Consider the following 12,598-nt stretch of genomic DNA (forward strand, 5'->3'; position numbering starts at 1 on the left):
TCCTGAGGCTAACTGGACGTTGGTATGACCATCTGAGTAACCGGTTGGCCCCCTGGTGACAGGGAGCACATAATGCACCTGTGCCCTGCCCTGACCACTCCTACCTTGTTCACACTCCGGATGTATTTTCTCCTGCCACCTTGTGCGGCAGGTGCATCACTGCACCTGCTGTGAGATCAGTCACAATGATGCTGGGAGCAGTGACATCATTAGACTGAGGCCACCTGGGTGGTGACGAGGCTCTGCGCCCCGAGACTCGGCCGCACACCTGCTGCACTCAGTGGTGGCCCTCAGCACAAGTGACCGCCCTGCCCTGAGGCTCCCCATACGTGACTTCCCAGGACAGGGGGTCTCTGATTTCTTAGGTGTCCCAAGCGCCTGACCCATGCCCATCATCAGACAGTGCCAGACAGCACCCCCCCACGCAGCAATGCTGTCCCTGAGCTGGCGGGGACCTGCCCCCCACCCTGGCCTACTGCCCGCCTGCCTGCTGTGTGTGACCCTCACACAGTGTCTCTACCCCCAGCCCCGGCGGCACAAACAGTCTGGAGCGCAGGACCCCCTGCCCTCGTCCATAGTCCCCGGCTCACTGCACTGCTGTCCCCACAGATGGTGGCTGCCCGACAGCGAGCGCGTCGCCTGGGCTGGGCACGTCCACCATGTGCAGCCCAGCTCCACGTCACCAGGGAGAGGATGAGAAGAGACAGCCAGACGTGGGGGGCCCTGAGGTGGGTAGTGGCCAGACAGGGTGGGGGGCTCTGCTCCTGCCTTCCTGCAGAGGGGGCACTAGCGGCCTTGGTGGTGGGGCGTGCAGGTGGGGACCCAGCTGCAGAGGAGGGGCACCAAGGGGACAGTGGGTCCAGAGAAAGCAGGTTTGCAGGGAGGCTGAGTCCCCCTCCTTTTGCATACGCTGTGACTAAAAGTCTGCCAAATCCCGCAAAAATGAGCAAGAAAATAGGCAGAAGGGAACTTAGGCAATAGGCTATGAAAGGAAAGTGCATAACCCAGGACCCTTCACATATGTGAGAGAAGACTGGCAGGGAAATAAAATACAGCAGGCTCACGTAGGCATCAGGTAGAGGAAGGGTAAGTGGCCCCAAGGAGGACTTAGAAACACACGCCCTGTTCTTGAGCAGGAAGACAGGACGTCATGTCTTCCAGATCTCTGTCCTGAATTAGCTTACGACTTTAACACGGTGCCAATCAAGGGCCAGCAGACCTTTTTTTTTCTTTTCTTTTCTTTCTCCTCCTCCTCCTTCATCACTGATTCTGGCCCATGATCAAGTCACTTTGGAAGAAGGAACACGGAGAGCTGGCCAGGAAAACCTGAGAAGGCAGAGCGGGTCTGTGGGGCTCACTCTGCTGGACGTGATGGTAGGGCTGCAGCTCCCGAAGAGGGTGGCTGTGGCCACACGGATAAGGGACGGCCCCGTGAGATGGACTAGGAAATCCAGAGATCGGCCCAAAAACAATGCCATAGCATTGTGAGCGTCCGATGAAGGTCTTCAGGGAAACAAGGAGAGATTTAACAAGCAGTAACTGAATGGTCCTGAGGGAAAGATAATAATCATAATCATAATCATAACCGAATGTTATTGTCATAACACACGCAAGTTCCAAATGGATAAAGATGTAAATGTGAAAACGACCATACAAGTCCCAGGAGAAAGCATGTGTCAATTTCTCCATGACCTGTGGGTGTGGAAAACGTCCCTGAGGCTTAAAATCCAGAAACAGAAGGGAAAACAAATTTGGGGACATCAGATTCGAAGAAGAGACACCTTGTGTGGCATATGATGTTGTACATGGAGTAAAAATATCGGGACCAACTGCAAAGAATATTTGTAGCCGTCAAAGGCTCAATCGTAACATATGAACAAAACTGGGCTCAGGAAGGCAGTTGAGGATAGCGCTTCTGCTCCTAATGAGAGAATTACAGATTCAAAGTATGGAAATCTGCAGCAGTTGGTGGCTGAGCCGATGGAGAAGAGGTGCCTTTTAATGCAGATCCCGGGCATGAATGCAGAATGGGACCACGCCCTGGGGGACCTGGGAAGATCACATGGTCATCTATGCGTTTAGCTCTGCCCCGCAGCCCTGCTCCAGGGAGCGCACCCAGGAGATGACCCAGGCGCGAGATAGGCCATGCAGGAACTTTGTAATAGCCTAAAAATAGCCCTGCAGTCTTGCGAGAGGCCAGGGCGCCTGGAGCACGGGGACTGTCCGCACAGACCTGGGGACGTCTGTTACAGGAGAGAAGCAGGGTGGGCTGCCCGCCATTCGGCCGAGGCGCCCAGGACTCAGATTTCTGTGCATCCGCTTGTCCTCACGAAAACATGGAATAGATGACCCCTGCCACGTTAGGAAGTTGTTCCTTAGGGGACAGAGAAGGAATATGGTTCTCAGAAATGTGCCTTAGCATGAAAACATTCGAACTTACAAGCCTGGCCCCCGAAGGCAGAGAGAAACTGGAGAGCAGGTCGTCCAGCTGTTCCACGGCTGTGTTTATCGTTAGTGCAGTGTTTTTGTGTTCCTTCTGATGGTTGGTTCCCATGGGATGAGGCAAATGGGGGACCCTGTGACTTCTTAATTCTGCCATGCTTGTGCCCTTGGAGGCAGGATTCTCAGTGTGGGAGGAAGGAGGTACAGACCTGAGTCTGAAACAGTTAAAGCCCTATAGTCGTGAATTTGAATCAAAAGTAACTGTAAAAGTATGTTGAGGCACCTGGGTGACTCAGTAGGTTAATCTGTCCGACTTCGGCTCAGGTCATGGTCTCACAGCTTGTGAGTTTGAGCCCCATGTCGGGCTCTGTGCTGACAGTTCAGGGCCTGGACCTGCTTCAGATTCTCTGTCTCCCTCTCTCTCTGCTTCTCCCCTGCCTCCTCACTCTGTCTCTCTCTCTTTCAAAGATAAATAAATATTAAAAATGCTTTTAAGATAACATAAGTATGAAATCATGTGTTTCTTTTTTTAGTAAGGAAAAAAAAAGTTTTTTTCTACATCTGTCTATCAAGGAAAAGCCTAGGAGAAAACCCAGGGCTAATGAGCAACTGTAGCCTCAGTCCTGCTCTACAAATGCCATTTTCACCAAAAAGAAACAGGTATTGTTGGATTTCATGATTTCAAGTCTGTGACAGAAAACATGTAAGATAAGCCTGGAACTTTTGGTAAGAAAGGAAACAATGACTGGACACAGAAGCCAGTTTGAAGGAGCTCACGTGGGTCAACGATGGGTAATTTGACATGAAGTCAGGAATAGTGGTAACAATGATTGAAGCTCATCAGATATCCCTAGAGCCTCGAGGTCACCATGACACCAGAAATGTAACTGATCCGTGTCAGCAGGTACCTGGGAACCAACCTTCACAAAGCTGGTGATGATCAGTCCTGTCCTCCCAAACTGCCCTGGGAAATCACGTCAGAGGGAGGGAGTGCTTCTCTTTACAGAGGCATTCCAGCCAACGGATGAAGACAAAATGATAGAATCAGACCGTTTCTGCATCCTTTAATGAATTAACGAGTCTAAGCATCAGTCATCAACCAAGGGCAGCATGAAAAAAGGGAGAGAAAAAGAACCAGACATTACATGTCTCCTGGTGGAAAACACACCACCCAGGAGGGAACCTACCCCGAGCAGCCTGGTCCTAGTCTGGTCACGGTTTTGGGCGAGTTTGCCGCTGACCGGAGAGCATGTGCCGGGTCCCCAGGAAGCAGGACAGAGTGAGAGGGGAGCGACGACAGAGCCATGTTCCTCCATCCACATAGGGACAGGGGTGCTGCCCGTGGAAATAACAGAGACAGAAGCAGGAAACCCACTGTATCAACAAGAAAAACTGATTGTCCCAACAGATGCAGAAGAAACTATTTGACAAAATTTGATCTTATTCATGGGGGGGGAAGTCTCTGTGAACTAGAAATGGAAGAGATCTTCCATAATAAATATAATACAGGGGATCCGTGAAACTCCTATGCCTAACCTCACACTGAGTGATGCGACCGTGCATGCTCTTAATTTTTTTAATTTTTATTTATTTAAGGTTTATTTTTATTTGAGAGAGTAAGCAGGGGAGGGACAGAGAGAGAGGGAAACAGAATCCTAAGCAGGTTCCACGCTGTCAGCACAAAGCCCAACATGGAGTTTGAACTCACGAAGTATAAGATCAAGACCTGGCCTCAAGTCAAGAGTCGGACGCCTAACTGACTGAGTCACCCAGGTGCCCCAGTGTGTGCTTTTGGGAATCAGAAACAAGAGAAGGATGTCCCCTCTTCTCACCCTGATTAAATCTCCTGTTGGAGGGCCTAGCCCGTGCACTGGCAAGAAGAGATACACAGTTCACCAGTTTGAAAAGAAGAAATAACACAGTCTCTTGCAAGAGGATATGACTAGTCCCTGCAGAAAATCTCGAATATTCTGTGAAAGAGGCTCCTAGAACTCCTACGTGAATTTAGAAAAGATGCAGGAGAAACATCAACCTGCAGTCAGTTCTGTTCCATACGCCAGCAGGGAACAGCGGGAATTTAAAATGGACAAAGGAGTGGCCTCTACAGGAGCATGGCAGAAATGAAGTTCTTAGATACAAATCCAAGAAAACGTGCAGAACTGGTGTGCTGAAAACCACAGAACACTATTGAAAGAAATCCAAGAAGTTGTAAAGACATGGAGAGACCTACCTTGTCTGCTGGCTGGGATGCTCGTGTAGAAGTATGAGGTCTCCCCAGCTTGATCCACAGAAACTCCATGTACTCCCGACTGGCATCCCATACGCTTTTTATAGATCTTGACGAACTGATTCTAATATTTCTGTGGAAAGCAAAAGAATTAGAGTACCCAGAAGAATTCTGGCAAAGATCAAACGAAAGCCAGAGGACTGACTTTAGGACTGACTATAAAGCCTCAGTAACCAAGGCCCCATGGAACTGGTGATAGGACAGTCCCGTAGATCAGGGACAGACGGACAGACTGACACAAATACACTCAGTTGATTTTTTTGACTGAGCACAAAGGCCCGTCTCATTGGAGAAAGGGTAGCCTTTTAAAGATGGTACCAGGAGGAGCGCCTGGGTGGCTCCCAGTCGGTTAAGTGTCTGACTTTTGATCTGAGCTCAGATCTTGGTTACAGAGCGGTGAGTTCAAGCTCCACGCTGGTCTCCACACTGGGCATGAAGCCTACTTTTAAAACAACAACAGCAGTGCTGGGAATGTTGGATGTCAATGTGTGGGGAAAAAAATGAATCTCTGCACATACTTCAACTTATACAAAAATTCTCCAGGGGTTTAAGGCTCCATTCCACAAAAAAGATGTTGCGGGGTCTGTGTTCGTAGGGTCTGTGTGGACGCCACTTTTAAAGTGTGTTTCTTGCAGGGACACTTGCGTGTACACCCTCCTGCTGCTCCTGCACTGGATCATACTGTGTGGGAAGGGCTCCTGGGATGAACATGCCCTCAATCAAGCTGTCCGCAGCGAGTTTACAAGGTAGGTGTTTGCTCAGACTTCTCCAGGCCCAGGGCCACCACACAAGGACTGCTTTGTCATGGCCGGCCTCTCCGATGCGGGAGACCTGGAGCCCAGGGACCCAGGCTGCTATTTTTTTTTCAGGAATTTTTTAAAAAAATAATAGTTTATTGTCAAATTGGTTTCCATATAACACCCAGTGCTGCTCCCCACAAGTGTCCCCCCTCCATGACCATCACCCACTTCCCCCCTCTCCCTTCAGCCCTCGGTTCGTTTTCAGTAGTCTCTCATGATTTGTGTCCCTCTCTCTCCCCAACTCTCTTTCCCCCTTCCCCTCCCTATGGTCCTCTGTTAGGTTTCTCTTGTTAGACCTATGAGTGTGAACATGTGGAATCTGATTCTAAAAAATGTTTACTTATTCTTGAGAGAGAGAGAGAGAGAGAGAGAGAGAGAGAGAGATACAGAGCATGAAGGGAGAGGGGCAGAGAGAGAGGGAGACACAGAATCCGAAGCAGGCTCCAGGCTCTGAGCTGTCAGCACAGAGCCTGACACAGGGCTTGTACCCACCAACCGTGAGATCATGGGCTGAGCCAAAGTTTGATGCTTAACCAACTGAGCCACTCAGGTGCCCCTACCCTGTTATTTTGAACAAAAGTCTGTCTGTCTGCTATTATAGACAATCAGTCAGAGAACAAAGGGATCCTCTAGACCGTCCAGTCCTCTGTCTTAGGACAGTTAACTTTTCAAAATTGAGGTCCAGAGAGGGCGTTTTACCGCTTACCCCGCATGTGAAATCTGGGAAAAGTGGTCAGACTGACTCCGGTGCTGTTCTCCCCGCTGTTGATAGGAGGCCTCTTTTTGGCAGACTTGAGGCACATCTGGAGCATCTCAGTTTGATTAATAGCGGTATTTTGAGGCACCGTAAGGTCTGGTGCCAAGATGCTAACTTAGGTTGTTGAGGTTGCTTGTTTCTGCGGAGAGCATCAGAATTTTTCGACCTTTCAAAGGCTGCTGTGATTCCTGACCAGTGACCATAATTTCAAGCAGCGGTAAGACCCTCGCGTTGTCTACCACTTGTCAAGTGCTCATTTGTTTCTCGCCACTGTTCCTAGTACGTGTTCATTGTAAGTAAACACGGAAGAATGGGAAAATAGAAAGCAGAAAGCGTCCAATAAAAAAAAACAACACACTACCGCCCAGAGGCAACCACGGACAGCATTTTGTTGCACCCTAACTTTCTCCATTTTTTGGTGTTTTCTGAAATTGGGATGTGAACCTTATCAGTGTGGACACTGAATGTGCCCATTTCTTTTTTATTTTTTATTTTTGAAAGTTGTTATTAAGCGACTTCATTTTCCCCTGTCAAAAAATAATCGCTCTGATAGATCTTTTCAAGGGAGTTTGACTTTGACTTTAAAGTGCGTGACGCAAATTCATATTGATTCTTTACTATTGTCTAGGAGGTAGAAATAAAAGTGTTCTAAGATCTACCAACTCGCCCTCTGGAGAATATTTTAAAACACATTCGTGGATTTTTTTTTTAATTTTTTTTGTCTGACTAAACTTGATGGACCTCATTTTTGTTGATGTCCAGGAGGCGGAGGTAGGTAGCTGGCAAATCCATTTAATTTATCTATTATTTATGGACATGTTTGTTTTTATTTTCTGTGAGAGAAGTGGTGATGGATTCCCACACAGATGATGGCTAGCAAATGCAGGCTTAGGGCTCACTTGTATTGGGAACAGGACGTCCAAGTCCATGAGTCTGGACTCTGTACTGAACACAGCTGTTCCCCGGCGAGCATTCTAACAGTGCAACTGCCCCCTTTGCACAAACCTCTGTTATTCCCATTAATGACCAGCTTCTCAGCTTTCCGCCCACTCGCACACATGCACATCTTCTGCCAGCAGGAGGCGCTGTGCGCAAAGCAAAGTGACCATTGGGTGGTTCTCTCTGGAAAAGGAGATGAAAACCTGAGCTATTTCCAGCTTAGACCGTTTATTTTTTATTTTTTATTTCATAAGTCAGCATTACTTGACATACTTTTCATGCGAGAAGTACCTCAGTCCCCAATTCCGAAACACAGCAGCTGAGGTAATATTTGTATGTCTCAGGCATGGAGCAACGGATATGCTCAGATTCGTGGCTTATGCTGGCCCGTGGGTCTGTGTAGACCTGTGTCCCACTGTGATGTCAAACCTCAGGACCAATGGATGTGCTGCCTGCCAGGCCGTGTCCTGGCTCGCGCTGGGATGCTCAAGGGGACCTTCGCCCCCCATGCTCCCCAGTACCCAATCCTGAAACCTCAATAGCTCCTTAGGGCTCAGCATTTGCCAGCATCCAGGAAGAGCCAACTAAGTGGAATTCAGGGACCCGGCTTTGTTTGCTTAGCAGGTGACCGGGCAAGTCCTTCGACCCTAGGCCCACGTACCCCTGTCTGCACAGCGAGGCAGCTTGGTGGCCCGATTTCTTCTATCGTAGCCAAACCAGGATCATGAGATTGGATTCCATCATATTTAGGTTTTAACTGAAGTCTTTCTGGACTCCATCAAGTCTCCGTGAAAGTCCCAAGTTAAACAGAAGTAAACCACCAAAGAAAGCACCAGGACATGAAACAGTCTTGCTATCCAAGTGCCATAAGGGAGAAGTAGCTGCCAATTTTATTTTGGCCATGTTTAGCCAGCTCTGTGGGCCTGTTTGATTTAGCAGCTCTGATTGATACAGAGCAAGAACATCCTCCGATTGTTTGGCTCACCCCCTGCTCTCTGCACACTGTCCTTGAATGACCTGAGTTTCTGTCGCTTCCTAACTTCTCTTTGCTTGCGCATAGCGTGACCTCCCCCAAGAAGTGTCCCGGTCCCCTGTTCGCGTGGCGGGAGACCCGGACGTAGTAAGGCATGAGACCCGTTGCCGTTGCCATGGGGTGTTAGCTCTGGGGTGTTACACACACACCATCCCTGCCTTGGCTGTGGGTCCTTTCTGCAAAGCCACATGTAAGGACGTGTTCTAGAGGCAGGGAGAAAGATCTCATCCTCTCTCTAGAGAAATTTAACGTTTCCTTTTCCCTTCGGCTGCAGCCTGGAGCCACATCTGCTCCTCGTGCGGCCGCATGCAGCTCGGGCCCATGCGCATGGCTTCATTGCATTGCCCAAGCGAGCAGAAGCGATCCATGTTGTCAGCTCAAAATCCTGGTGCCCCTTACATCGGTTCCTTGCTGGAAAAGTGAAATAGAATCATAAAAGTTAATTGGAAAGAAACCAGACCCATATTCGCTACTGTGTGTCGTCCTGCACCTGGTCTGTGCCTACTCACTGACCACTCAGGCCATCTTGGAGGCTCAGCAGCCGATGTGGGTCTTTGTCGGGGAAAGAAAGGGCAAGGCTGTGCAGCAAGCAGTGGTGTGGAGGGAGGGCTATGTCTCTAGCCATGGGTCCCCGCTCCCTGCTCCTCTGACCCCCTCCTGGTGCTCGCTGGGCACTGGCCACACAACCCCCACACCCTTCCTGGACCTCAAAGGCCCGTGTCTGTTGAGGCTTCTGCCTCACTGTCCCCACCTGGATCGCCCTCCCTCCAGCATCCCTGTGGCTCACTCCCCTCTTTGCCTTCAGGTTCCTGCTCCTTAGCTTTCTCTCTTGAGTGTGGACCCCTGACACAGCTTCCGTTTTGCTTATTTATTTGATTTGTTGTTTGTTTTCCCACAAGAGGGTCGGGGTATGCTTTCTCTCTCTGACCCCCCGTGCATGGGAGAGCACCCGGCATGTGGTGGAGTTCGCGGTGTGAACAGGCGAGCAAAGGGACGGGCAGCTTCATCACTGTGCCCCCTTCCGCCTGCCAGCAGGGGCCGGGCGCTTTCCAAAGCCACCCTGGACCGCTCACTGCGGACAGCTACGCTTTCATTCCTGCAGGTGCTGAGAAGTACATGACAGAAAATCTGCTTTTCTTTTCTGCCCTCGTGCGCAGGAATGTCAGGAGCTCCTCCGGTGGCCTGATGAGTGTGGAGGCCTGGTGGGGCTGGAGCCTGACCACGCTGCTGGACGGCCTGTACGGGCATGGTGCCCCCACAGTCGGCCCGCCGGGCACTCAGGTGGGCTTCCATCCATCTGTTCTTCATGCAGAGTTGTTGTGGGAAAGTGTGTCCCGGTGGGCAGACTGTCCACCACGCCTGGCCTGCAACACTGCACGTTCACAAGTGGCCACAGGCTTGTGGACCAGCGGCTCCTGGCTGGGGCGGGGGGTGGGGGTGGAACTCCTTGCTTCCCGGTCCCTGCACGGCTTTGCTCCACCCCAGCGCACCTGCCAGAGCTGTGCCGGATGCAGGGCACTGCGCCCCCACAGGAGCTCGAGGGCGGGAGGGGATGGAAGCCTAGGTGGCTAGGCTGTGCACTAAATGCTGTGATGTGGCACCCAGGGCACCCAGGAGGGGGGGTGCAGGGGGAGCACCCAGGAAGCTTCCAGAGAGAGGCAGGGTTTTCCCCAAATTCTGAAGAAACAGTTACCAGAGAATATGCATTTCATACAATGACCCTGTTCCTTGTTTATCTTTTATGTTCCAGCTTTTTTTTTTTAACATTTATTTCTGAGAGAGACAAAACATGAGTGGGGAAGGGGCAGAGAGAGAGGGAGACACAGAATCCAAAGCAGGCTCCAGGCTCCGAGCTATCAGCACAGAGCCTGATGCAGGGCTCGAACCCACAAACTGTGAGATCATAACCTGAGCTAAAGTCAAACACTTAACCAGCTGAGCCCCCCAGGTGCCCCAATGTTCTACCTTTAGGAAAATAAAGTGTCCTGCATTCTTCAAATGGCATAGGTGACTCTTGAACAGCACAGCATTAGAGGTGCTGACCCCCACGCAGTTGAAATTCCACATAGAACTTTTGATGCCCTCAGAGCTTAACTACTAGCAACTCACTGTTGACCTTGGCACAAACAAAGTTGGTGAATGCATGTTCCGTATGTTATGTGTATTGTGTGCTGTGTCCTTAAGACAAGGAAGCTAGAGAAGAGAAAAGCTCATTGGGAAAATCCTAAGGGAGAGGAAATAGCTGGATGGTCTGTCTTGTATTCGCCTAAGGAAACCCACGGGTAAGTGGGTCCATACTGCTCCAGGGTCGGCTGCATTTCTGATTCCACTTCAGTCGTATTCTGTGCTGTCATTTGGGATAATGCAGGAGACACTTTAGGAAAAGACAAAAGGTAGGGGCACCTGGGGGGTGCAGTTGTTGAGTGTCTGACTTGCGAACCTGGTTCAGGTCATGATCTCAGGGTTCAGGAGTTCTAGCCCTGCATTGGGGTCTGCGCCGATGGTGCAGAGCCTGCTGGGGATTCTCTCTCTCCCTCTCTCTCTCTCTTTCTCTCTCAAGGTGAATTAATTTTTTTTTTTAAAGAAAAAGATGAAAAGTAACCATTCAGATTTGGTGTGAAGGTCGTGAGGAAGCTGTGTCTTCTGGAGAACGTTGGTTAAACCTGTCCTGACGGGTAATCCTGTCGCTGGGGACTCCAGAACACAGCACACCGCATGTTTCAGGCTTGCCGTCTGTCCATGCATCTCTGTGTTTTGGGGGGCTGTTTGTTTTTTATTTAATTTATTCATGTTTAAGATTTTATTGGCATCCCAGTCGGCTGCCTTACGGGGCACTAACGGTGTCAGGAGTTGCAAGTGTCTGCACATTTATTCTCCCTCCAGCCTGGAGCGCTCGGTGGGACGTGCCAACTCATGGGGACTTTGCTCATCAAACAGTTGAGAGATTTGTCTGACGAGTGCGAGGTGAGGTGCTCTCCTTGGTGTCCTCTCTTTGTGTGAGCGTGTGTGAGCGTGCATGAGTGTGTGTGTGTATGTGTTTCTCCTGAAGTTTGCTATCTATGGATGGATGGATTCGTGTATGTGTGTTTGTTTGTGCCCATGCACAAACATGTGCATGCATGTGTGCATGATTTATCTGTGTACGCGTGCACATATGATTTATGTGTGTGCACATATGACCTATCTGTGTGTGCGCACCTATGGATTTATGTATGGATTCACGGACTCACCTGGTGTGGACTTAACATGCCGTGTCACCTTGATTTCGGGGTACAGTACATTGGACACAGCAATCCTGTGCATCACCCTGTGCTCATCATAAGTGCACCCTTAACCACCATCACCTCCTTCTGCCACCTCCCCTCCGGCGCCCACCAGTTCATACTCCGAGTTGACATGTGGGAGACATTCGGGCAGGGAGTCTACAGGCCGTGAGAGCCCTCGCTGGGAGGCTGGCTGTGGTGTGACTTTTCAGCAGCCAGGGTTTGGGACAGCTGTGGGTGTGCCTGCCCTGCCTTCTCTTGCCGAACCTTTCCTGTGCCCTCTGCCCGTCCTGGCATGCTTAGCGAAAGCAAGACATCTCCAAAATAATGAAAATAGAGTATTCTCATATCTCTTAGTGCAAGGGGGTGCTCAAAGGTGGGCACCTCGCCTGAGTCCTCCCCCAAGGACGGAGCCCTTCTGACGTCCAAGCCCAGACGGGTGCATGGCCTTCACGTGGTGGACTCTGCTGGAGCCCCGGGGTCACCGGGCTTTGGGGGAGCGGGAGTTGTGTGTCAGGGTAGGTGTGCATTCATGTGGCCAGGCTTGCATAGCCCAGGCCACAGGGCCGACTGAGAAGTGTGTCTTATTCTTCCTCCACCCATTTCTCCTACAGCTTCCCAGCCCACCCTGGGCACTTACAGAACACTCTCCTCCTACACGTGGCCCCCAAGGGGGAGCCGCAAACAACCGCTCCGTGACAGAACCAGCCATCCCGGGCATGGCCCAGCGTGGCCCCAGAAACTGCACAGTGAGGGAACACTGGGTGCTCAGCCTGGGCAGCACCAGGTCAGTGTGATTCAGAGGTCACTTCCGTCCACGCTTGCCTGCCCATTGCTCTGTGTGGTGGCAAGATGCCATGGGTGCACCCTGTTCAAGGCAGGGGACGCTACCTTGTCACTGGAAAATGACAGGAGTGAGCCCTTGTAGACATAGGGCTTTAGTGTCTGAGCACAAGAAGGGACAAGCCAAGCATTCCGCCAGAAGTTGCAAGAAGGCTGGAGGTCAAGGGACCTAATGGACATTTGTCCTCACTGGTTTTGTGCTGGGCAGAATGCTCACGTGCCCTCACACAGCTC

At 50.7% G+C, this 12,598-nt stretch overlaps 1 protein-coding gene across 1 annotated transcript in view; it reads left to right on the forward strand.

Annotated features, from left to right (window-relative positions):
* The window catches only part of PKD1L1 (polycystin 1 like 1, transient receptor potential channel interacting), a 94,697-nt gene that overhangs the window by 76,837 nt on the left and 5,262 nt on the right, over window positions 1-12,598 (forward strand). The window contains 4 exon segments of the mRNA XM_029919144.1: window positions 610-728; window positions 5,365-5,475; window positions 9,416-9,539; window positions 11,142-11,222. Coding sequence (XP_029775004.1) covers window positions 610-728; window positions 5,365-5,475; window positions 9,416-9,539; window positions 11,142-11,222 — 435 coding nt within the window.

The sequence above is a fragment of the Suricata suricatta genome, chromosome 2 (assembly GCF_006229205.1).
Source record: "Suricata suricatta isolate VVHF042 chromosome 2, meerkat_22Aug2017_6uvM2_HiC, whole genome shotgun sequence".
Classification (NCBI taxonomy): Eukaryota; Metazoa; Chordata; class Mammalia; order Carnivora; family Herpestidae; genus Suricata; species Suricata suricatta.